This window comes from Kwoniella pini, chromosome 1, assembly GCF_000512605.2.
Source record: "Kwoniella pini CBS 10737 chromosome 1, complete sequence".
NCBI lineage: Eukaryota > Fungi > Basidiomycota > Tremellomycetes > Tremellales > Cryptococcaceae > Kwoniella > Kwoniella pini.
The window spans coordinates 2,370,194-2,395,763 of NC_091716.1; the positions used below are offsets into that span (position 1 = coordinate 2,370,194).

Sequence of the window (25,570 nt, forward strand, 5' to 3'; positions counted from 1 at the left end):
TATGCAGTAATTCATCTTAGATATGTCCGAGTACAGGCATGCGCAAGGTCTTGACTGAAAGGCGTTACTAACGATACATACTAATTGTCTATATATGCTACTGATCTAAACGTGTTCTGGTAAATTACTTTGCTTGAAACGCAGAGCATTATCTGTGACTTTCAAATTCATTATAGGCCACTCGCCGACCATTAATAATCCTCCTTCCAATGTTCTACTTTTCTCGTTAATTTGACTGGTCGGTCTGTTTCCCATTGTTGGATGAACTGAACCGTCTTGAGCGTCAATGTTGAGTATCTCGATACCCAAGACTTTCCTCTTGTCGTCATCACCTTCTACCATCTTCCTTAACACTTCACCTATGACCCATTCGGTATATATCATCCCTACTTTTTTCACATTTCGGAACCTTGGATGAGATTCATCGAACTCTGCTGATGGTCGTATCAGACCTTCTTCAAACCCACCTTCGACTTCTCGTTCAGGTGGTATAGGTTCACCTTCCTTGATCGGCGCTTGTCCAATCACCAGTATACCGATCGCACCTATATCTTCAGCTACCATGAGCTTCTCGAGGAACGTACATCCTCCTCTTGAGACCATCAGAACGAAAGGATCTGTCGACGTTTTATTGATTCCCAGCCATTCTAAGGACATGGCTGAACACCCCTGATAAGGTCGACCTTCGATCTCCGGTGGGATGATCAGTCGAAGTGGCTTGTGACCAATTCCCCAAGTCGCAGGTCCTGTTTCGGTTTTAGAGGAAGTAAAAGAAACAAAATCCGTTCCGAAAGTAGCCGTTGCGCCTACAGCATGCAGTAAGATTTGGCCTCCGTCCGCTAAAAGTTGACCATTCTGTGATGCCGCTGATGAAGAATAGCTCAAAAATCGCAGTAGTAATTCGGGTGGACTGGCCGAATCGACAGGCGAAGTTGCTTGAATGGGAAGATGATCACGCATAGCGGGATCGCGTATAATGACATTTTGACCTTGCCTTATTCGATGTGGCCCAACTGATTTTACTAGAATCAGCCAGACCCGTAGCAGCTCGTTCGGTATGAGAACGACTTACTGTTGACAACATCGTAACCCTTCCCGTCAAATCTCCATCGTACACCCAGTCTCAAACCCTCAATATCTGTTATATGATAATCCCCTGTCATTGAATCCTGGTCTACCTTACTTGGGCCAGGTGATGGATCTTCAGGCGGTACAGCGGTAGACTTGGACGCATCCAAAGGAGAAAGTACAATTTCGAATGCCTAAACGAGGATCGACGTCAGCTTTGGTATTTTTCTAGCTCGCGAAGCTGCAACACTCACAAATTTGGGTTCAGATGATGTTCTGCATATCCCACCATCATACCATATCCTGCTACCATCTTCGACCTCAACTCCAGAACTGTCGAGGCCATACACCAGACTTCTGGCGTAATCATAATCTTCTCTACCCTCTATACCTACGATGATACCTGTTCTCGTCGAGATGCCTCCTGCTGCAAAAGGGCGATATAGAGGACAAGTTGAGCTTTCTCCTTTTCGTATAGCCCGTCGAGTGGATGATGGGGCTTTGAGAAGAGAGGCAGGCATCTTTAGCGGATGACCCTCGGTCGTGAAAACGGTATTAGAGTTGGGGAAAGGTATATCGGCAAAGAGGAGATACAAGTACTACAGAAGCTACTGTTTAGCCATGTGCGAAAGCTAAGAGCCAGCTCGAACTCACTTTGAGTGATTCAGACAACATGAAAGACTCCATTCGATCTTCTTGCTCGCCAGTCATGACATTCTTGAGCGTTGCAAATCCGCACTTAGTCTTTGTCCGGGTTTTAAGATCGTGCAGAATCTTCTCTCCAACCCGTAAGTAGAAAGGGTCTTTCGTAGCCTGTGTTTCGAAATTCAGCTACTATCGCAATGAAGCATTTATCGTCTCAAGATAGCTCACCTGATATAGATAGTATGTTGATTCAATGAATTCAGGTCTGCCAGGATATCCCGTCCATTCCACCTTTCTTTCTTGCCAAAGGAAAGATTCAGGCATGGCATCGTATTTTCTCCACAAATTCCAAAATACAAGATGGGACTTTATTGCCGATTCGACATCTCCTGCCAATACCTGCATGGCAGGCAGAAACGCCGATAGGGAGTCAATGGTTGAAGGAGAGGCTGGTTGTAGGAGCCTTGTTTGGACCGGTCGATACTACTCCACATTTGCAAGCGTAAGCATTTGATGAACGAAGTAAAGATATTCGACTTACGATGAATCCATCGGTGGTACGGACGTAGGTTTGTATAGCAGCATAAGAGTCGTAAAATATATCATAATATGTATCGTCATCTGCATAGGTAGTCAAGGTTAGCTAAGTGCAAAGTTCAATCCAGACTTGCTCCGCTTACCTAACATTACCCCAGCCTTCACCCCATATTCGAAATAACTATCCATTCCCGCTCCAACCCCGCTCATACCAGGGGCCAACCAGTGTCCATGCGTGCCTATAGTGTTGCCTAACAGGTTTTGAGGTGACCGACGATTCCAAATCGCCAGATAAGCTTGATGAGCTAGATTCTCAAATCGACTGTCTCCTGTAAGACGAGATAGAAGCGCGAATTCAAGGAGTAAACTCCCGGCTCCTGCGGTACCTTCCTATTTTCTTCAGCCCACGCTCTCATTGGATTAGAAAAGTCGGGATTGTTACTCACACGTTTCTATACTCTCTCCTTTGAGCACACCTTTTCTCAAATTGACTCTTGCATACGGTATTCCAGTTATTGGCTCAAATGCTGGTAATAACCTTTTACCCAAATCATATGCTAATTCAAGTATTCTACCCTTGTATTGCTTCAGATCGATCGTTGTATCCTTCCTACTGGGCCAAATCCAAGAATCATCGTGGTCATTCTCATCTAAGTGTAATTTGATGTACTGTTCTGCAGGATCATCAGGTAAGTCGTCTAAGAGTTGAAAAGTAGATAATAATGCTCCTAATGCTCTAATGGTCATTTCGAACACTTGAACTTTGACATCTTGATCGAAAGACACTGTCTCAGCTACAAGTTTGACAGCTTTGGGAAATGCTGAAGGATGTATGACAGGTAAAGATGATAAGACATCAAGTAATGTCATTGATACGTTAGCATGGATATCGTTGATTCCGACATTGTTGGGATCAGGATCGCGGTACAAAGGACCACATGTGAGAGGTCTTAGCTCGTCCTGAAAAGCCTGTAGGATCAGCATACCTCGCTAGCTGAAATCCTGAGATCCATTCTCCGGGGCCGCAGCCTTCCACTAGGGATGATAACGATACCGCAAATCCGAGTTCGACTCAATCGAAGATCACACTCACAGCAGGATAAGCATATTTCATATATCCCTCATAACCATGTTTGAATAGCTATCTCATCATCAGCCAGCTGAAAATTCTTCTTTCGTCATTCTCGAATGGCCAGACTCACAGAAGCAGCTTCAGCTTTTAACGTTTCCCTCTTCCCATCTGACATACACCATATATTAGGCAAATAAAGTAAGATGAGCAAACATGCCGAATAGATTCGTAGCATGAGCAAAAGTAGCAGTTCGGTCCTTGACTGAATCGACCCGCTACTTCATATGTGATCGAATTATACTCTGTCGACAAATTGCTGGCGTTATCTCTGTTGGATTTTCGATACATACAGAGATTGGATGCATTGTGAAAAACAGCAATTTCAGAGATTGATGATTGCTACATCGCTGGTTTGTGTTCCTTACACGTCATCATTTATGCTTGCGGAGCTTTGCTGGGATAGATGGTATACAATCTGCATGGGTATATGTAAAAGCTATCTGATCTAAAAAAACAGTACTGAATCTATATATGAAAGGAACTCATACAATCATCATATATGCTTGGAAAGGAGATCCGCTACCGTCAATCCGAGGCCCCGTCTTCAGACCCGCCATCCTCAGCCTTAGAGTCGGTTGAACCACTATCGCCGCTATTCTGAGAGGTAGAGTCGGTTGAACCACCGTTGCCTCCATTCTGAGTATTAGAATCGGTTGAACCACCGTCGCCCCCGTTCTGAGTATTAGAATCGGTTGAACCACCGTCGCCCCCATTCTGAGCAGTAGAATCGGTTGAACCACCGTCGCCCCCATTCTGAGCAGTAGAATCGGTTGAACCACCGTTGCCCCCATTCTGAGCAGTAGAATCGGTTGAACCACCGTTGCCCCCATTCTGAGCAGTAGAATCGATTGAACCACCATTGCCGCCAGGATTAGAAGTCGCCTCGGGGTTCTGGGATGTGCTTGAACTAGTTGCGGTAGCACTTCCACCTACAGATCCCGTTCCATCACCCCCAGCTTCACCTGCATCATTCTTGCCATTGGTATCGGTTGAATCAGTCGCAGTGCCATCGCCATTAGGATTGGAGGTAGACTCTGCGTTCTGGGTAGAAGTTGTGGCAGTGTCCGCAGCAATTTGACCTGCATCTTTCGAACTAGTGGTTCCAGCTTCACCTGGAGCTGTCATAGTCCCAGTCTGTGCGGCAGCAATAGCGCTTTCTCTTGCGGCAGAGTATTCAGCATTTGGAGGAACGATTGGTTCGAGGTCGTGCGTACTATTGTTAATAGTGAGGAACACTAGATAATTACACAGCTCAAGCAATCAGCTAGAGTAAGGAGGAGCAGTTGCGGGAATTTACGTGTGATAGCTGAGACTCACTTTGATCGGTGTCTTGATCAGTACATTTGTATAAGACAATACCTAGATCTTGATCTGGTCCTGATTTATCGGTATCTTTATCCTCAGTGAGACAAACCCCGGCCCCATAAATAGAAATTCGCCCATCATTGGTAGTGTACCATCTAAAATGACCATTTTAGTCAGCGAGTATGTCAAACGAGTGTACTTCAATATATATAGCTCACGGTGTCAAGTCTTCACAACCACAAGATTGTTTAAGCTGTGTGGAAAGGACAACGAAAGATTAGCAGAAGCTTTATCATAAACTTGAAAATACTGAACTCACAACAAGAGCGTTAGGGTTTTCAATATCATCTTCATCCGCGACCAAAGCGAAATCGGTACCGGAAATAATCAAAGAACCTACTCCAGGAGTAATATCCCATGCCAATGCTACACTGGTGTTATCGGAATTGACACAAGGGTATAAGTCTACTGGTAATCCATCTTGGAGGGTCGTTCTAGGATCAGGTGAAAGACATTTTCCGTCTCTATAAGATTGAATTTGAACTCCATGTAAAGTCGCATTGGAGTAAATACTATCAGTAGGTGTCGATTGATCAACAGCAACTAGGTTATTCGAAGTTTCACTGGGTTGACCAGATGCAGGATTGGTATTGACAGTAGTTGAAGCACTTGAAGTGGCAGGGGGATATCCCGCATGGGCAGAAGAGTTGGTCGAAGTCGCAGTACCAACATCACCTGCTTGTGGAAGAGGCTTAGCTTGACCACTTTTGATTAGAGCGAGTAAAGGTAAAAGAGTGACTAAGTTAAACATCTTTTGATCCAGATTAAATAAGTGATTTAATTGGAAACAAATAAAATAGAAAAAATAAAAATAAAAATAAAAGTTAAAGAGCTAATTAAGCTTTTCTAGAAAAATAATATCTATATCGTTTAAATGAATGAATAAGGAAAGAAAGAGATTTCTCTTGGTTAGTCTCACTGATCATTCATCTTTATAGCTTGACGCCAGGTCTATCTCCAGTCAGACAGACAAAAGTTTGGGCAAGATGAAAAGAGATCCATTAAAGGATGTTGATACGTCATCCTTTTGTTTTCTATTCTAGATTTGTTGTACATGAAAGGATCATCAGGGGAAAGGGATGAATGACATTGATCGTAAATTGATTGACGATAACCCCTACATCGTGTTCAAACAAGTTTAATTTTGAAAGGAAAGAAAAGCTTCAACCGTTCTGAACGATAAGAATGATAAACCCTCATCGAGCCTGGACTTTCTTTATGTCGTCGATCAATGTGAGGATCGCGGGTCAAGGCAGAGGTGAATAGTGGTATCGATTTCTCCCTTGTAAGGTTGACTTGTTTGGACACCTTTCTCGTCTTCAAAGTTCTTGTTGAGTGACAGCTCAACCAAAGCCAAGAAATGATTAGCCCGAATATAGAAAGGATACAATGTGTTAGGACAGGGTAAACTTAAGATATTTGGGAATCAGTGTATCAAAGATGATTAAACTACGAACGGATGGATTGTTACGTTAGTATCACCATGAATTACGTTATTGGTGATGGTTTTCGATTGTTTCGATGTTTGGTTATTACTGTGATCTAGCGAGCCATGCTTATAAGTAGGACCAAGTGGCATATATTGCTCAATAGAGAGATGAATATTCGGGTCAGAAAAAGCATTAAAAGCTTATTTAACATCCATGCTTTTCCATCCGGATATAAAGAGCATTATAGAGGTATCTATTGTCTCATAGTTTTCTTGGAACCTTCGGCGGAGACACCGGACTATATTTGACAAATGAACATCAGCGATAGGTTGAAGACGGTATGAGGTATAAGATATCGCATTATGTTTGAGCATGAGAATGATGACTTAAGAATGTCTTGGACTTACGATTGGGTTCATGTTTTGGCTCTTCATGTATTCTGTCATTTGATCTTGGTATTCTGGAGACATGGTAGCGGGAGGAGGAGGAGCTGATAAGATGAAGGTCTGTCAGCACATGTGCATATAGACGATGATTATATAGAAAAGGTAGAAAGAAGTCGATAACTTACCTTGAGATCGAGCAAACAAGAAGACGCCGTAAGCAGCACCGACAGCTGCCAAAACACCGGCGAATACCTTTATACCGTGACCTTTCTCGCTGACGGGTGTTCGTGGACCATGAGGACCGAAAGCGACGAAGTAGGCTGTTCCCGCAAGCGCATTGAGAGGATGTGAGATTAGGATTATTGATGTGTCGGAAGAGTAGGATAGTATTAGGAAAATTCGGATAGATTCAGAGAGTAGAGAGAATGAACAAGGTCAGCTTGACTTCTCGGTTTTGATTGATCTTTGCGCAGGATGGAGATGAATGGCAGAAGATAGCGTGGGAATTGAGAGTGGAGCTAAGGAAGTTCAGGGGCTGGTGGTAACATCTTTCTAAACCAATACATCCTTATGCATTAGACAATCATCTCTTCCGCTCGACAGATTCTATGCGATCCATCACATATGCGACATCTAGCTGGTGAGAAGTAGATGCCATCCTCGTTGTAGAGAGAACATTATACCGGAAGGACCCGGATAAATTCGGCCAATAACAATTTGAACAATACGCGTATCCATTTTTCATACGACTTGTAATGAAGGAGTGTGAAGACGTTGACGAAGAAAGTGAATGACTTACCAGCTTTTTTCTCATCAAGAGTCAATTCTTTCCAATCTTTCTTTTGAATTTGTTCAAGTTGTTGATAAATTTCAAATTGATTCTCTGCACTTAATCCTTTCCATGATGCTTCAATATTACCTAAAGATCCACCACTAAGGTTTGAAGAAGTTGATTGAACAGAGATTGTAGATGCGAATCTCTTTGCGAAAGGAGAAACAGTTGATCGAAGTCTAAGAATTGACATTTTTGATGAGAATCAGAAACTGAGTGGGGAGTTATTCTAAATTTTGTTACAACAAATGATTGAAATAACAAAGATTATCAACGTTATAAATGATGATAAAAAAGGTCAAATAACGATAAATCCCTAGGTTCCACTTTCATCCTATGAAATCAAGTTGATTAAATCCTATATAAGCTATAACACGGTTAAATGCCTCAAACGGGATTTCCCATTAAACTCCGTCATATACCCTTTTATTCCGACTCATCCCGATTATTAGTGTACTTTCATATGCTATTGACATGACGCGCGGCATGAACAATCAATTCAGATGCAGGTTATTGTTTATCTCAAATAGCATTGAAACAAGCATAGTCATAATGGTTTAGTGGTCCAACACGACATCCGGTCTACATAGCGAAGCCAATAAGGATTGCCTCAGCATCGTATGTTGTGTATCACCTCTTGAATGCACATTGATGTATGTCGAACAGGCAGGATCATCAAAATTATTGGTAATCTGATTTACAGAACTGACCTTGAAGAATTGACAAAAAGCATTTGAAAGGCTACCCACTTGTCCTCATGTTCCACTTTCTATCAAGGGTAGAAGGTTCAGAGACATTCATCGGTACTGCTAGCAAAGACTTTGGTCTTTCACTAAGTCGTGTTTCGTTCTGAAAGAAGGATGAGGATTCCCCTGGTCTTCAAATCTCGCATGACACTCTTACATGACCCAGGCCCTGCATATCGTATTCATGGTCCCACACGGAAGTGGTCTTCCCACATGATGTAGTTGTTGATATGCAGGAAAATCCTCATTCTTATAGCTTAGCTATTGATACCGGGACAACGACCTTGAAAGCGCGATGCATAGGGTACAATGATTGGCATACAAAAGAAGCTCCGTTGAATTATCCAAAGCTCTATTCCTGTCTCACCTTATACCAATCGACAGATGGTTGATCAATACAAGACGATAGCATAGAGTATCAGTGATCAGTCGGATCGACCAGTCCTTATGCTTGTCTCCTCTTTCAGGAACTGATAAGAGTCAATTGCGGATGAGACCGATATGAGATGGAAAGTTAACTTACGTATTCATTGCACATTGACTATCGGCTTTAAGAATCGGTCTTAAGCTTTAAGCCACTAATGTGTGGTTGAGTGATTTATCATTCTATGCGGTTAAATCATAACGCCGAGATTCACCGGCACATCCCACCGAACACGCTTTTACTTGCATTAAGGATTACTTTGGTTAGTAAAGCATGGTAATTGTGGGATTGTTGGATCGAGATTGGAGGTTTACGCTGTGACTGTGAATCTGACTACTGACTGGCATTTACATCCAATTAAAGTCAAAAGTTCATTAAAATAAATCGTTTTAATTCATCCTTCAAGGTTTAAAATCCCAATATTTAAAATCAAACAGTCGACTTCACTTCCGACTCGATTTATACAAAAGTATTTAGAATCGATTTAGAAGGACTGTTTTACCCAAAAACAAAAAAGAAGGAAATTAATTAGATAAAATGGCTCTTCAAACTTTACCAAACGATGTTGCTAAAGTAGCTTCAGAGGGTTCCGTTAAACTTTTCGGTAAATGGGATGCTGAGGGGTGAGTCTTGTTTTTCTCTATCATCACCATTGAGAATGAGGAATGGAGGAAGCCTGGAATAGTAATATGGAATTCATGTATAAGCATTGGAGAAAGAATGGATATGCGGTAACGAACAAGAAATAGAGTCTTCAAGCAAAGAGGAATAGCATTGATGAGGGGGAAAGAACATTGCCAGAAAGAAAACACGAACAATAAAGAAGCAACGAAGTGAGAAATGCTGACTTTTCGACGTAATTACAGTGTTGAGGTTAAAGATATCTCTCTTACCGATTACATCAACGTCAACCACGCCGTCTACGTTCGTGAGTATCAGGTGGCTTCAAATGCGATATAATCGAATCAGAGGAGAACAGATAGCTGATAATATGGATGTCATTTTAGCTCACACCGCTGGTCGATATGCCAAAAAGCAATTCGCTAAAGGACGAATGCCCATCGTTGAGAGACTTGTTAACGCGTGAGTGTATATATATATATCTTTGAAAGGGAAGAAGAAGATTTGGTGAATGTGGAAAGCTGATAATTATCATTTTTTGAATATTAAAGTCTCATGATGAACGGTAGAAACAATGGTAAAAAAATCATGGCTGTTAGAATTGTTCAACACGCTTTTGAAATTATTCATTTAGTTACTGAACAAAACCCAATTCAAGTTTTAGTTGATGCTGTTGTTAACACTGGACCAAGAGAAGATTCAACTAGAATTGGATCTCAAGGTACAGTTAGAAGACAAGCTGTTGATGTTTCTCCATTAAGAAGAGTTAATCAAGCTGTTTCACTTTTAACTGTTGGTACAAGAGAATCTGCTTTCAAAAACTCAAAATCAGTTTCAGAATGTTTAGCAGATGAACTTGTTAATGCTGCTAAAGGTTCTTCAAACTCTTATGCTATCAAGAAAAAGGATGAACTTGAAAGAGTAGCTAAATCTAACCGATAATTTCCCTTCTTTGGGTTTGTTCTTTTATTCGAATTTGGGAAATAAAGATATTGGATTTGGATTATTTGGGGGAAAGTTTTTACATATGTATTATTGTTAAACTAAATATAAGTTTACTTTATATATATATGAGTAGATAGCCTGTTGTGGATGTGGTGATGAAAGGCTTGCTTTGCATTTACAATTACAATCGATAATAATATCTCATTCGATATCTCTCAATAATTCATGTCTTGTCGGTTCGTTCAAATACATGATAGCGCGATATCTCATCGATTGGATCTCATTAAATGATTGATCCGAGTGAAATTCAGAAAAGGTTTGATTATCATATCGAATCTCAATTTATCAGGTGATCATTGATTTCGACATATGACGACTGTCTACAAATTGCGATCAATGATATTATCCGTCACTAATGCATTGCAAGAGGTAATAGGTAATAATATACAAAATATCCTTACAATACTCTATAACAACTATGCTACATACGATTGAAATTACTTATACAAATTAACATACGACACAATGGATCATGCTCTATTGCCTCGATCATCAGAAAACCATCTGATATTAGACGTTACCATCAGATTGACCCGCAGCTAGCTTAGCTTCTTTCTTAGCTTTAGCATTCATCTTAATTTTTTCGAACTATTCAAATTATACAAAAATCAATATACCAGTGTAAAGAAATTCACAATGTGACTCACACGCTCTTTATACCGTCCAATTTGTTCTTTTTGTTTCTGATTTTCACCTTTAAGACTTTTCACTTCATCTTCAAGCTCTTTTATCCTTTTCTTTGCTGCATATTCAATATAATTCAAGTCAGCCAGCCCTAATATATTGTCATGAGAGATAACAATAGCCTTACAAGCATCATCTTTTCCACTTGAACCAGATGGTATTCTACCAGGATTAGTAGAAGACATAAGTGAATTAGCTAATATTTGAGATTTCCAAACTTCTTGTCCTGCTTTAACACGTCCTGCTTCTTTTTTCAATCCTTCCATTATTATCTTCAAACCCTTTTCACGTTCTTCTAATTTCATGTTTAATGCTTTATTCGTTTGGTCAACTGATTCTGCATGAATAGCTAGTGCGTCCAAGGATGTTTTCAAAGAAGCGTTTTCCAGTGATAATTCTTCGGCTGTTTTGGACGGTCCACTACTTTCGAGAAGAGTGTAGTATAAGTCTCTTCGCTTACCTACTTACAATCGAAGACGAATCACGTACCTTGCGGATGCGCTTGGCTTTGGAACAATCTCTTCCTCCTCATCAGTTGATTCTATCTCTTTCCCTTTCCCTTTATTACGATTCTTCACTACGTAAAAGCTATCTTCTCCCGTTGTTTCCTTCTTTTTATCCTTGACTTTAGTTGATAGTCTCTCTCGACTTAGCTGGGCATCGGAATTCTTCTTTGGGTCGGAGTGAAGTAAATCGACGGGAGCAGTAGCGAACATTACTGGACCACTAACTTCTTCTATCATATTTTCTACCATTCCCCAAAATCGAGAAAATGGATCAAGTGTCTCTGGAGGAGAACCAAAATGAATGAACGATTCTTCTGTACTGGATGACGTCGACGAAGAAGAGTATAAAGGAGACAAAGAAGGTTCGCTAGTGGGATTTGGGTTATTTACTGGTACAGTGTTCGGACGAAAGGCAAATGGAGGTATTGAGTGAGGCGGTGAAAGGCGATTGACTATACCATAGCATTCTGTGAAGTCAGCATGATTTTTTCAATGTCAATGAATGATGAAGTCTGGGGGTACAAACTGCATGACTCACCAAGTCCTGAAGGTTGTATTCCAGCTGCAGTGTAAGTTCCAGGAGCATTCCTCGAAGAAGCAGCACTTTCACTAACCAATCTCCTTTGCAAGGGTCTATTTTCCACCACTCGAGTAGGATTTGGTACATCCGAATGATCTTTCTGTGCATTCGTTATACGTCTTTCTACTTCTCGTAATAATTTGCGATGTTGCATTACTAGCATTTTAAGGGTATTTGCTTCATCATTTTCCTTTTCTTCTGCTTCGTGTTGTGCTTTCTCGTAAAGATTGATAGCTTCTTGATAAAATATCAAAGCCTGGTTGAGCTCTTTGATCGGAACAAGGCTGGGGCGGAGTATAGTGGATGCTTGTAGAGATAGAGCATGAGCTCGTTGAAGAGGATTAGAAGGGGATGAGGTGGACATGATGGTGGGGGATTTTATGAGGATACCCGATTATTTTACGCTACATATGTGTTGATATTCGTTCAAGCTCCCATGAGTTGAGGGATGAGCCTGTTTGTCTCGGAAGAAGCAGGAAGCAGAATGTAAATCAAGCAATCACTTTGAAGTACAAATGATAATAAAGAAAGGAAAAAGGAAGAAGTAGATGATTTCAATTCGGCAGTTTGAATGACCGGAATATCCATGCCGTAATTACATAATGTACGAGTGAGTGCCTTTTGTGCTTAAGCTTATTTGTGTGTGTGTGTGTTGGATGTGTGTGTTTTTGATGGAAATTTGAAAATGATTGTGCATTCATCACTCAACTCAACGTTTAGATCTCTTTCATTGAGACCCCGTGTAATCCCCATCACCATCAATATCAAATGATCTTTCCTTCTCGATCTTAATCAATCTTTTACGGATCGAGAAGTAGAGGCAATCATTCGTTAGATGAAGATGGATCCAATATTCACTCAACCTACTTTGGTAGGTTCAATCTCACCAACAACATCACATACTTTATCATTCTTATTCACAACTTCTTACGTTGGATCATTATACCTCTCTCAAAAATTTCTACCTATTTCACCTAGATCATCAAGATCAAACACCCCTAAGATCTCTAATACACCTGAAAATAAAAATGTGCTACCACCAGCAATTTCACCAATATCATCAACAGATCAAGATGATATAAATTACAATAAAGGTCCAAAACCCGGTTCAAGGGATCATCCTGAAACGATTAAAAAACGTATGATAGCTGTGACTATATCAACTATTTTATCACTTTCTGGAGTTTACTTGACCATAAATAATTTATCTCCATCATATAGTATAAGTATAAGTAAAAGTATCACTTTACTTGGATTGCGATTACCTCCTTTGAAAAATAATTTGATTAATAATTTATTACCTTTTACACTTGCTCCTATTTTAATGACTGGACCATTATATTCAACATATTTAGATGATGAATTACCAATATTTCGTAATAAATATTATGGAGAAAATTTATGGGATGGAATTAAGCGATCTTGGAGATCATTTGGATTGATCGAATTTAGGAATTATATTGTTGTGAGCTCCAAGCTCTACTTGCTTAACTTCATTCGTACTAGTAAATGTTGAAATTTTTACTAATCAACGTTTTTTTACACAAAGGGGCCAATTACAGAAGAATTGGTATTTCGATCAACAATTTTATCAGTATCGATATTAGGTGGAATACCATTTAAATCTTTAGTTTTTGCAACGCCCTTATGGTTCGGTGTAGGTGAGTATTCAACTCTACAAGCCGATTCGCCGACTTGTTTTTGGGCAAAACGTTAGAAGCTTATGCTTATCTGTCTAGCTCACGCTCATCATGCTTTGGAAACTTACCGAAAGAACGGTTCAACTAGAAATGCAGCTATTCATGCTATTTTAAGCTGCTGTAAGTGATCTCAGATGGGCACTGTAAGACTGTATTAGCTGAATCAAAGTTTTCATTTGATTTTATAGTATTCCAATTGAGCTATACGACATTATTCGGATGGTTCGCGTCGTACATCTATCTGAAAACAGGTAAGTCAAGCTGAATATTCATCTAAAAAACGTTCTTCGATTCCAGCCCGTCAATAGGAGCTGATTTATCTGATTCACAGGTTCTGTCATCCCATCACTTACTTCTCATATATTTTGCAATGTCATGGGAATATACCTGCCTACCTTGGCTGTGGCTAGACATCCGAAGCGAAAAATCCGTGAGGTTAATGGTTTACTTTACAATTCAGCTTACATCGTAGCTAATAATATCCACTTTACACAGAAATTTGGACTAGCTATCTTGCTGGTATTGCTGGATTCGTATGGGGTCTGAGTAGATTGTAGATGTGCTACGCAGAAGATCTAGCGTATAGCTCAGATGATCAGGAATAAGTGATCTTGCCATTCTGTTATTTGTATCGTGTAACTTGTGTTTCAACTAGAGAACGGTAAAAGTAAACCGAATTGTCGATGTGTCCACTTTGGAGTGACCTAGGGTAGGGAGAAAATTATCATATAACAGCATAAATCAATACCGTGAATAGCCTAGGTACCCTTCCTCTCCGAATTGAGTAGCATTATAAACATATGAGATTGCATGTTCTTGTCACAAGCATCGAGAACTAATAAAGAGCGGATTTGATTTTGAACAAGCAATTCGGTATAATGCTCAAATTTCTGCACATTTCGACTAGGCGAATAATAACGAAGAATTAGTGAAACGGTTAGTCTGTACTTTTACAATAATGAAATTTGACAATATCGTGAAGGTATAATGATCCATGCTTATAAAATCATTGTACAAAGGAAATTGCATTTGTTTTTTTGTAATTTGAAAAAATCCAAATTTGAAATCTCCTTAAAAAAATATATATCAACTATCCAACAAATTTACCGAAACTTCAAGTATAAGAATTTCTTTTCCAAAATAAAAAAAAAAACCCCTCCTCTTAAACTACGGTACCAGCGTTGGAAGCGATACGAGGCCATAAATCGGCACATTCTTTAGCTACTGGACCATTAATAGCTGAACCTTTCATTTCTCCTTTAGCATTTACGATAACACCTGCGTTATCTTCAAAGTAAAGGAAAATACCATCTCTTCGTCTCCATGGTTTTCGTTGTCGGCAGATAACGGCGGGCATGACTATTTAAGTTTTTGAAAAAGGGGTTATGAAAGGAAAAGATGAGAATTGAATGAATAGATAGAGTAATAGAAAAAGAATATAAAACCCATTAACAATTTAATTCATTTATTGACATTTGATAAATAAAATGAATAGATACTCACCCTTCTTTCTTAATTCAGGTTTACCTTTCTTAACTGAAGCCATAACCATATCACCGGCAGCGGCAGCGGGAAGTCTGTTAAGTCTAGCACCGAAACCAACAACGGAGATAACGTAAAGGTCTAACAGAACAGAAAAGAACCGCATTAGCATTTCCTTCTTGTCACTTCTGATGATAAAGATAGATTTTTTGAACTCACTCTTAGCACCAGAGTTATCGGCACAGTTCATAACAGCTCCAACGGGAAGACCGAGGGACATTCGGAATTTAGTACCGGCAGCGGCAGCTAAAAATGAATAAATATTCAATCAGTTTAAACCTTCTTACATATACATATTATATGTTGACTTCATGAAAGTAACACCAGGTAGGATAGGACAGGACATCATTGATTCTAATTTGATATGGTATTTCTTCTACATTTTTTGGGTCTGATGATATCTTTAAGGATGTTGATGATTGCTAAGATTTGATGATGGTATATGGTGTATTTTAAGTATATCGAATTTGTCGAGATCCTTTTGATAATGACCTCTCCAGCGTCCCTTTTAATCACACAGCAGATTTGACCCGTCTTGTTGTCTTTCCATCTCATGCTCGATTGATCTGAAGAGTAAAGTAGTTGCTGGATTTGAAAGTGATAATTGAATAACGATTGTCGATGATTTCTGTCCAACATATAATCCTACTCGAAAATACCATATCGTCCTTTTCAATCCATTTTGTCCTGTCCTATCCTATCCTATCCTAGCGATTCCTAAGCAAAGCAACCATCACTCACATTTGGCGGACATCTTTGCTGATTTTGTGTCTTTTTAATTTGAAGGTTAAAGAAAAACTAAAATGTAAAGAATTAAAGGTTTTTTTTTGAGATTATTGTCGAATCCTGCTATTCCAAAAGCGATCAAACTACCAAACCACCAAACCAGAACCAATCCTAAGGCAAAACACCCTTAAATCAAATAGATTTAGAGATTTTTGGTAAGTGACGGAGTTTCGCGGATTTATCAAAATCATCAAAAATTCAATTTATATGTGGCATTTGATTTTTACTGAAATAAAAAGGGGGTATCTTAAATAAATAATTTATATATCGTAAAACTGGACGCGTCTTTTTGATGAGTCAACTCAATGTTCCTTAAAGTAGTGTGGTGCTCAACTTTGTATTCGTCGCGATCGAGATATCAATCATTTATTTAATTATCGATTACCCAAAAGAAAAAGAAAAGTTAAATTGACATCATTATCATTTCAAACACTTAATCTTCATATATCAAGAATATCATATAGATAGTTACTTTATTATACATTCATACATAGATTGTCTCGAAAACATTACCTCTTTTACACGTACTAAATATATCCTAAAAGTCACACATGGCACCTTCAACTTCAACGAAATCATCATCTTCCGATAATATTCCATCTTTATCACATACAGCCGCTACATCAGTAACGAATTCTATGCCTGTTTCTCCTAGGACAGCTTCACCAGGTCCAAATGATCAAAAACCAATCATATCAAATGGGGAAGAAGTAAAAACTCCAGGAGAAGAGAAAGTCAGTACGGAAGAATTAATTGAAGACATCAAAGAGGAAGATGAAACGGATCCACAGGTGAGCTTTAGTCCTTTCATGCATATCAATGAGTTGGTATTTAAGAACGGCGATGCAAATTGAATTCGAAACATTTTTGCGTCTGTTCCTTGGGAAGATACACACATACATGTACACAGCACAGCCCAGGATAATATGACATTTGTTTGGTTCGAGTTTCGGCTTGTTTTTCTCGTCAGCTCAGAAGTAAGCGTAGTATGGAAGCTGACCTCCTTTGTGTACTCATCTTTTATTCATCCTTTCATCACTAATATACCATACATATACAATGAATACTCAACACATTACTCTTCCCCATCTCTACATAATTTATACATCAAATACCATCAAATACATTTCACTCAAATATGTATCCCTCACCACCTGATTCTGAATCACGACTACCACCCTTGCACCTTAATGGTAACGATGCTCAATATCAGGCTGCTGCCCGGGCTTCGCGGCTATCATTCTTGCTGGACAAATCAACTATTTATGCCAAAATCATTGGAGAGCGAATGGAGCGTCAACAAATAGAAAAGCGTAAAGCCGAACAACGAGCTGAGGTGAGAAAAGCAAACAAAGAGAAGAGAGCGGAAGAGTCTCAGCCGTCTGGAAGAGGCGGTATGCGGGATAAGAAGGTGAAGGTCGAAGAAGAATCGACAGAAGCTACCGGAAATAAGAGGAAAAGGCGGAGTGAAGGTGGAAGAGGTGAAAAGCGGGTCAAAGTAGAAGATGAGGATGAGGACACAAAGGTCAGTCAGCTTTTGCAGTCTCTGGGTGAGATCAATTGGGCTGACGAGATGGGTACAGCCTGATGTTAACGGCGAGAACACGACAATAAACACGGACGAGGCCAATGGTGCAGAAACGAACGGCGAAGAAGTCGAAGCAGAGGCAGATATTCAATATTCTTTCAAACAACCCGAGCTTGTCACTGGTGCCAAGTTACGAGACTATCAATTAGCAGGGGTACAATGGATGATATCGCTCTACGAGAATGGCTTGAACGGTATTCTGGCCGATGAGATGGGCTTGGGAAAGGTAAGCCTTAATCACACTCGTCCGACTTAGAGGAGACTGCTAAACTAAAACAACTTCCGATAGACACTTCAAACAATATCCTTCCTTGCACATTTACGAGCGAAGGGGACATGGGGTCCATTCTTAATCGTTTGTCCGCTATCAGTACTGAACAATTGGTGCATGGAATTCGAGAAATTCACGCCAACGATACCAGTGAGCTGCACATATAATCAAGTCTGGTACAGGTGTGAGCTAACGTCCAATTATTGTAGGTTCTGATGTATCACGGTACACCCGAGTATCGTGCGGAGATGCGAAAAACACGTCTTTCGCCGCCTTCTTCAGCTGGCGTTGGTGGACTCAAAACTGGTAAACGAGGAGCAAGGAAATCGACTGGATCAGCACTTAGACCTGGTCAAAATGATACTTCGACTTTTCCAATTGTCATCACAACTTTCGAGATTGCCATGAGGGATAAGCAGTTCCTGAGTGGATTGTTGTGGAAATTCATCGTTGTTGATGAGGGTCATAGATTGAAAAACCTGGACTGCAAGTGAGTCAGCTGCCTGAACGGTTATGAGCTGCGGGGATATCAGCTGACTATGAGACCATTACTTAGACTCATTCGAGAATTGAAGTCTTATACTAGTGCCAATCGGATGATTCTGACTGGTACACCACTGCATGTGAGTCATTTATGGTGGGCTGTGAGGCGATGGCTGATGCGTGCCTCCTTTCTCTAGAACAATCTTGCGGAATTATGGTCCCTATTGAATTTCATCTTGCCAGATATCTTCGATGATCTGGATTCATTCCAGCAATGGTTCAACTTTGATGAAATGAACAACGGTACCACTACCGAGGGTCTATTGAATAAAACATCGGTCGTATCCTCATTACACGCTATCCTGAAACCATTCTTACTCCGAAGGTTGAAAGTGGATGTCGAAAAGGACTTACCACCAAAGAAAGAATACCTACTATACGCTCCGTTGACTCAGCAGCAAAAAGATATCTATCAAGCTATCGCTTCTAGATCAATCAGACAATTCTTGATTGACAAGAAGTCAGGTGGAAACGCGGATGAGCCCGCCCAAGATGAGGAACCACCCATAGCGGAGGAGGAAAATTCAGCTGTTAGAGCATCCAGAAAGAAGGATAGGGTGAATTACAAAATTGAAGAAAACGATTCCAAATTTATCAGAGATCTCGAGAATGGAGTCAAAGTGGACGAGCCTAGTGGTGTGAAGGAAAAATCCGCTGCTGAGATAGGGAAAGAATGGGCATTATCGCAAGCCAGTGAGTTGGAGGTCGGATGGATTCTCCATATGGCGGATTGGCAATAGCTGACCATCGACTTGATCACAGCGAAAAGCGTAAACAACATGCGACTGCAGAACATGGTCATGCAATTGCGGAAAATATCGTCCCATCCTTTCTTGTTCGATTGGCCAGTAGATCCTGAGACCAATGAATATATCGTGAATCAAGAACTGGTCAACGCGAGTGGTAAAATGTTGTTACTCAATCGACTGTTAGGGGAACTCTTCGCTAGAGGACATAAAGTTCTGCTTTTCTCCCAATTCACCACGATGCTGGATGTCGTTGTACGTCAGCTTGCCTCTGGATCATTGCGGAATAGGCTGACACGTTTTAATATCGCAGGAGGATTGGGCTACCATGCACAAGGGATACAAGATTTGTCGAATTGACGGGTCGACATCTCAAGAATCACGTCGTGAACAGATGTACGAATTCAATAACGGCGGAGATGATCCTGAAGCCACCAAGTTGTTCTTGCTCTCAACAAGAGCCGGTGGATTGGGTGTCAACTTAGTCGCTGCCGATACGGTGATCTTCTTCGATAATGACTGGAGTGAGCTGTCTATTGTGGATTCGCAAGAAGAATGTCAGCTGATTATATCTTACAGACCCGCAAATGGATCTTCAAGCGCAAGATCGAGCACATCGAATAGGGCAAACCCGACCCGTTCTGATCTTCCGATTGGTATCAGCGCATACTATTGAAACGAGGATCCTCGCTAAAGCAGGATCTAAGAGGAAATTAGAAGCTCTGGTCATTTCTCAAGGTAAATTCGGACGAGTTGTAGATGAAAATGGAAGAGTTTTATTGGGTAAAAAGGCAAAAGCTGAAAGTACGGCTGAAATGGCAAAGGCCTTGTTGGAGTTGGACGGTGAAGAAATTGATGTTGTTAGTAAGGACGATAAGATTATCAGGTAAGTCAGCTGCTATTACGATTAACATGGTGGATCGGATCTGATAGCTGATATATCATCCAAACAGTGATGCTGATCTCGATATTTTGCTTGACCGTTCACCTGCTGCATTTGCTAGACAAAAAGGATGGTCTGCTGGTCTCGGTAAATCTGGAGCAGATAGAAAAGTACAAATTAGTAAAGGAGAGAAAACAGCTTTCGAAGTTTTCGAAGCTGCGAAAGACGATGCAGGGGGATTGGATACAATGTTTGGTGGTGATGGCGAATTGGAAGAGAAATAGTGGTTTATCACTTTCCATTTGTAAATCATATATATATATATATATTATCATTTCGTTATAGTGCTGGTTTGTAGATTGTATAGAATCAATTATAGTATGTTGTATATAATACAGGTAAACAGCTTTTCATTACCATATGTATATCTTGAACTAACATTTATTGATGAGATCTGTATAAATTCATTCCGGCAGATTAGTCTAGTTTTTTGGGCAAAAGTATTTCGCGATTACGTTATTATTGTAGTATTACCCGGTTCCTGATTTTTGTTTTTCCACAACTCATAAAATACATCATAGTTAACTTGGGGGAATTAACAAAAGTAGCGATTATTGAATTATCATATATGAGACATGAAACTGGGGTTTCACCGTTGTTTTTTTGTTTTTTTCCCACTTAGATATGATGTACGTACTTTCAAGCGTCTTTGGGAAACCTCAGTAGTTCAATCATCACAACACTTGGACTTTCAATATACATATTTGTATGATCTTGTTGATAGCAAAGTGTAAAGTACAAAGTGAAAATGCAAAGCGTATGGCAAGTAAAGAAAGAAAGGGGAAAACAAAATAAAAATGACGATCGATACTAAATAATTGGTAATCGGAGTATTTCTTAAATAATAGTAGTTCCTTAAAATGATTAACCCGCTCTTTACGCCTTTTTTCACCTTGTGGGTTTTACGAGGTATTTATGGAAATAATTGAAAAAAAATAAAATAAAACCAGGTTTTTGTGTAACATGTCATTATTTAACCCTTATATCCCACACTTTCTTAAAATACACTAAAAAAAAATAATAACCCTCACCATACTTTCAATATTCTTTAAATAATAATTATAAAAAAAAAGCATCCGATTCGTCTAATTCTTGATTCCATTTCAATCATTCTCTTCATTATAAACTTGTTAAATATTCTACTTATTCAAGATTGATTGATTTGACTTTTTGAATTGTAAAAGCAATCATTGATTGAAGTTTGAGATTGTAGATACAAATTTAAATATACACACTAAAATTCGGATCAGCCGTAATTAGCTCTTTAAAGTAAAAATAAGGGCAGAAGATTGATTGCTCAATATTTTCATACATCAATCATTAATCAAATCATAAAACGCTTGGACAATCAAATCATAGATCTCGCAGTCATTATATCGAAGATTTTGACATATGAAGAATTTTCAATTCTGAAAAATAATTAACACAGTGAGTTAACGGCGTGTTTCCCTCGTCAAAGCGGTGAAGGGGCGTATTTCATTCTTCATGAATTGTTAATTTCTTTATGATAGATCCTTATTGCTTGCTTTTGACGTACTGTGTATATTCCCGGCTCTGTCCTCAGCGAAATAAGACAGATAATTATTCAACATCATCGTATACAATAACAACTACATCTCAACATTGTCAATAACATAAACATACGTCATTTTTCCCCCTCCTCCCTCCTTTCGCGCCGACCATCTAAATTCAACCTACATAAGATTATATGACAATTGACTCGACCATATCTGATTGCCCTTCGGAAGTCTGCCGTCGACGATCACATTGTCAAACATGTATTTGCCCTTCGGTCCTTCGGCTTCCGGTTCGTCCACTCTAGATTCAATGTCAAATACACCATCCTCATCCTCAATCTCGCAGTCGCAGTCGCGACCAAGACAATCATATCCTTATTCATCATCAACCACAACACAAATCAAAGAAATGTCGTACTCTGATTCTCAAGGTTGGCCGTCATCGTCATCACCATCATCATCATCATCTGCTATACCATCTACACCTTCGAATAATGGTACATATATCACTAATTCCCAAAACGCATGGATGAATTGGTACCCCGCTCTCCCATCTTCATCCTCCTCGAATATACCTACAACGATACCAACAACGACTAACACAAATTCAACATCAACGTATGATCCGAATACCTTTATATCATATGGGTTCCCATTTAAGGAGAATTCCACCTTAGTAGGGTCTACCAATTCAAATAAGGATGAATCTACGTATCTTGATAAAAAGGATAAGGATTTTGAGTGAGTCTAACCTCGCATCGCAGCTGAGAACATGTATCGCGATCTTCATTCAAGTACTCGCGTTGACTAATAATAGATCGGAATCCGTTAGTACCGCTTACGCCGCACCAGCAATAAATCTCGGTACAGGAGATAGATTTTCGCAACTACTGGAGGCCAAAATGTCAATGATGAACGGTATGAATAATTCACCTAGCATGAATGTCAATTCTACGTCTATGTCAAATTCGATACCGACGGCTTCAACACAATTATACGATTATCGTCTATCAGAATTTCCAGTTCAAAATTACGAAGCAAATCCAATGAATCCTTATCCTGTACCTACATTTCTATCCACCAGCGTACCCCAAAATTCTGTGAATCCTATCCCAATTCAACCGATAACAGCAAAATCATCTCAGCATGTTGCAAATCCCATCAATGCTCCGATTCAAACTGGATTCATCACTCCGAACAGGTTCATGGAAATGGACATGCCGCCACCACCTCTTCCACAACCTGTACCAATTGCATCTGCTTCTTCGCTACATTCGACAACAAGTCCAAGTATACCCACACCTTACATCTCTTCTCCTTATGGTGACCCATCTAGAGCAGTTGACGCGTCTTCGACGGTCTCTGCAGTCCAGTCCCCATGGATGCAAGGTGTGAGCGGCTATAGTGTATCGCCTCAACCTCCTCAGGGGGATATCTCGTCCATGTCTCCAATGACATCGTCAGGGACAATTCCTAACACGCCGTACATCCAACTAGCTCAACCGGGAGGCAGTCGACAATCACCCACATATGCTTATCAACAACATCCGGCTTTCGATCCTTTGGCAATCGAAAAACATCTGTCGGATTGGTCACAAACTCAGATACAGCCTGATCTCGTTGCACCTCTACCTGATCCTATCCAATACTACAACAGACAAAGAAGTCCAACCTCATCTCAAGGTGACGCTTCGATTTACGCTCCTCCTTCAAATCAGCTTCACATGCAATCTGACTTCCTGCCAATAGCTTACCCTCATTCTCAACCTCAACGCACATCCGCAACACCTTCGACCCATTCCTCTTCGCCTAATCCTCTTCTGACTCCTCACCCCGCTTCTGCTCCTACATCCGTTAGGTCCTCCAAATCACCAATCGCATCTTTTGCTGCTCCTCCGCCTCCAAGAAAACAAGTCATCACAGGCTGGACAGAAAATCCGTCCAACGTCTCCAACCCCCCTTCATACTCGCAACCATTTTCGTCTCGTATGAGTGCGACAACCTCAGCCGAGGAGGATTTACCACCTGTATTGAAAATCCGAGTTAAAAGAGATAATAGCTTCGACAAAGGGTCCAATCAATCGACACCTCAAAGTAATCCTGGATTGGTTAAGAAAATTACAAATCCTCTCAAAGCATCGAGTAGCAATCTCACCCCGACTGCAAAGGGGACAAAGTTCTCATTCTCAACTTCGATAAACAAGGGTGATCCGGCTTTTAAAGGCAAGGCCAAGAAAGAGAAAGCTACGAAAGATGAAAAAGAAAAAGTTAAAGTAAATGATGAAACAGAAGAACATTTCAACGGGCGGAAAAAGAAACGTAAGACTTCGCACAATGAGGAGAAGAAACCAGGTCAAGATGTACAGCCTTTCCATGACGGGTCATCTGAAACGACCCAGTCTTCAGCTCAAGATCAATCTCAAAAACCACTGATCGACAAAACTATAATAGCTTGTAACAATTGTCGAGCGAAGAAATTAAAGTGAGTTTATTATTTTTGTAATGGATTTTATGCTTAGCTAATTGTTCCAATTTCTTGATTCAGATGTAATGGTGAAAAACCAAAATGTTTCCATTGTGATAGGAGAGGAGAAGATTCATGTATATATGAAGCTATACTTCGACGAAGAGGTCCAGGAAAACATAATAAAGAGAAAACTCTTAAACCTATTAAATGTGGAAAGAAAAGAAAATCTAATCAATCCAAACAGGGAGATGAAGATAATTCTTCAAATGACCAAGATACGGATGAAGATAATGAAGAAGAGGAAGAAGAAGAAGAGAAAGTAAAAGAAGGGAAACAAATATCAAAGATTTCTGATTTTGAAAATAGTCAAACTCGATCGAATTTTTCTTCATTCGGTTTAGGAGGTGGTGGTAATCTTGTTGGAAGAATTAATCCTAAAATTTTAAATGAAGATGAAATTAAAGGTATGAATTATATTATAAAGAAAGATCAAAATAATGGTATGAAATCAAATTTAAATGTTGGAGTTGGATCAGGATTAGGATTAGGATCAAAGGGAAAAGGAATTTTAGGTATGGGATTTGGAAATGGTTTAAATACTCAAAATTTAGGTAGTGGTAGTAGATTTGAACTTTCAACTGCTAGGGAATAAATAAAATTAGTTTTTAAAAGTGTTGTTTTTCAAAAAATTGTATTGTATTGTTTTGTATTGTATTAACATATAATTGTTATTAAATAGTAAATATTTTTGATATTTGTTGATATATTTATTTTTTCATTTTACATTTTTACATTTTATAATTACATAAATATATTCCATGAAAAAGGTAAATTAAAATGAATAATTTGATTTTAATGGATTTTTAAAGCGAATTTGGCTTTAAAGCATATAATCAAATATTTATTGCATATATGGAAGAAGGGTTGGTAGGAGTTTAAATGTTTGAAAAGATTTCCACATGATGCATGTATATACTTTTTCTCATATGTAATATCATTTAAAGAAAAAATACTCACAAGTCCTATTAAGCATCGAGCTTCACTTCAAGAAGAAAAAATTTCAGCAATTTCACATTATCAAAATATATATACATTATCCACCTAATATTTCTATTCAACTCATTAATTCGGTGAATATTAAAAATGCTCTCCAGAACTTATAAAAATTAAAATTATCGAATATCTTAAAACGTCAATTTCAAAATTAGTTTGACTTGAAATGGATATGTAATTTCATATTTATCTATGTTTCGTTTCAACTCTTTTTGAGAAGGAGCTTGATGAAGCACAGATCGAACGCATCAACACGGATAATCACAAGATTCATTCAAAGAGAAAATATTACTTGTCTAGCAAGCGATTCAAACAACCCAAAAGAAAATAAAACATAATAAGAAAAACAAGTAAAAAAAGAAAATCAACTAACTGAATATAAGGATAATAAATTGAATTATATAGACATATGAAAAGGTAAAAAAACAAACTAAGAGTTGAAATTGTCCTTTG

The 25,570-nt window shown here is 39.3% G+C and overlaps 9 protein-coding genes across 9 annotated transcripts; 4 read left to right on the forward strand and 5 right to left on the reverse strand.

Annotated features, from left to right (window-relative positions):
• Nucleotides 1-105: 105 nt before the first annotated feature.
• On the reverse strand, nt 106-3,557 carry I206_100900 (uncharacterized protein; the record flags this gene model as incomplete). The annotated part of the gene is made up of 10 exons (XM_019152206.2): nt 106-1,013; nt 1,073-1,262; nt 1,323-1,667; nt 1,723-1,881; nt 1,942-2,196; nt 2,255-2,334; nt 2,394-2,636; nt 2,697-3,210; nt 3,344-3,391; nt 3,453-3,557. The coding sequence occupies 10 exons, from the start codon at nt 3,555-3,557 to the stop codon at nt 106-108; spliced, it is 2,847 nt and encodes a 948-aa protein (XP_019014344.2).
• Nucleotides 3,558-3,907: 350 nt separating this feature from the next.
• Nucleotides 3,908-5,498, reverse strand: I206_100901 (uncharacterized protein; the record flags this gene model as incomplete). The annotated part of the gene is made up of 4 exons (XM_070202291.1): nt 3,908-4,617; nt 4,700-4,842; nt 4,906-4,940; nt 5,007-5,498. 4 exons carry the CDS (start codon nt 5,496-5,498, stop codon nt 3,908-3,910), a joined length of 1,380 nt encoding a protein of 459 aa, XP_070058392.1.
• A 932-nt stretch (nt 5,499-6,430) lies between these two features.
• I206_100902 (uncharacterized protein) lies at nt 6,431-7,588 on the reverse strand (the record flags this gene model as incomplete). The annotated part of the gene is made up of 4 exons (XM_019152204.1): nt 6,431-6,475; nt 6,585-6,667; nt 6,749-6,883; nt 7,363-7,588. 4 exons carry the CDS (start codon nt 7,586-7,588, stop codon nt 6,431-6,433), a joined length of 489 nt encoding a protein of 162 aa, XP_019014342.1.
• A 1,514-nt stretch (nt 7,589-9,102) lies between these two features.
• I206_100903 (40S ribosomal protein uS7) lies at nt 9,103-10,128 on the forward strand (the record flags this gene model as incomplete). The annotated part of the gene is made up of 4 exons (XM_019152203.1): nt 9,103-9,188; nt 9,432-9,493; nt 9,573-9,648; nt 9,738-10,128. 4 exons carry the CDS (start codon nt 9,103-9,105, stop codon nt 10,126-10,128), a joined length of 615 nt encoding a protein of 204 aa, XP_019014341.1.
• A 573-nt stretch (nt 10,129-10,701) lies between these two features.
• I206_100904 (uncharacterized protein) lies at nt 10,702-12,325 on the reverse strand (the record flags this gene model as incomplete). Its single annotated transcript, XM_070202292.1, has 5 exons — nt 10,702-10,779; nt 10,839-10,933; nt 11,003-11,298; nt 11,365-11,833; nt 11,920-12,325. 5 exons carry the CDS (start codon nt 12,323-12,325, stop codon nt 10,702-10,704), a joined length of 1,344 nt encoding a protein of 447 aa, XP_070058393.1.
• Nucleotides 12,326-12,802: 477 nt separating this feature from the next.
• I206_100905 (uncharacterized protein) lies at nt 12,803-14,218 on the forward strand (the record flags this gene model as incomplete). The annotated part of the gene is made up of 6 exons (XM_019152201.1): nt 12,803-13,426; nt 13,511-13,622; nt 13,701-13,781; nt 13,850-13,912; nt 13,993-14,091; nt 14,157-14,218. 6 exons carry the CDS (start codon nt 12,803-12,805, stop codon nt 14,216-14,218), a joined length of 1,041 nt encoding a protein of 346 aa, XP_019014339.1.
• Nucleotides 14,219-14,823: 605 nt separating this feature from the next.
• Nucleotides 14,824-15,423, reverse strand: I206_100906 (60S ribosomal protein uL14; the record flags this gene model as incomplete). The annotated part of the gene is made up of 3 exons (XM_019152200.1): nt 14,824-15,020; nt 15,165-15,284; nt 15,363-15,423. 3 exons carry the CDS (start codon nt 15,421-15,423, stop codon nt 14,824-14,826), a joined length of 378 nt encoding a protein of 125 aa, XP_019014338.1.
• Nucleotides 15,424-16,540: 1,117 nt separating this feature from the next.
• Nucleotides 16,541-20,304, forward strand: I206_100907 (uncharacterized protein; the record flags this gene model as incomplete). Its single annotated transcript, XM_070202293.1, has 11 exons — nt 16,541-16,780; nt 17,203-17,514; nt 17,573-17,803; nt 17,867-17,998; nt 18,058-18,338; nt 18,405-18,471; nt 18,529-19,084; nt 19,154-19,392; nt 19,451-19,661; nt 19,717-20,023; nt 20,091-20,304. 11 exons carry the CDS (start codon nt 16,541-16,543, stop codon nt 20,302-20,304), a joined length of 2,790 nt encoding a protein of 929 aa, XP_070058394.1.
• A 1,552-nt stretch (nt 20,305-21,856) lies between these two features.
• On the forward strand, nt 21,857-24,716 carry I206_100908 (uncharacterized protein; the record flags this gene model as incomplete). The annotated part of the gene is made up of 3 exons (XM_019152198.1): nt 21,857-22,338; nt 22,430-24,079; nt 24,143-24,716. 3 exons carry the CDS (start codon nt 21,857-21,859, stop codon nt 24,714-24,716), a joined length of 2,706 nt encoding a protein of 901 aa, XP_019014336.1.
• Between the last annotated feature and the right edge of the window lie 854 nt (nt 24,717-25,570).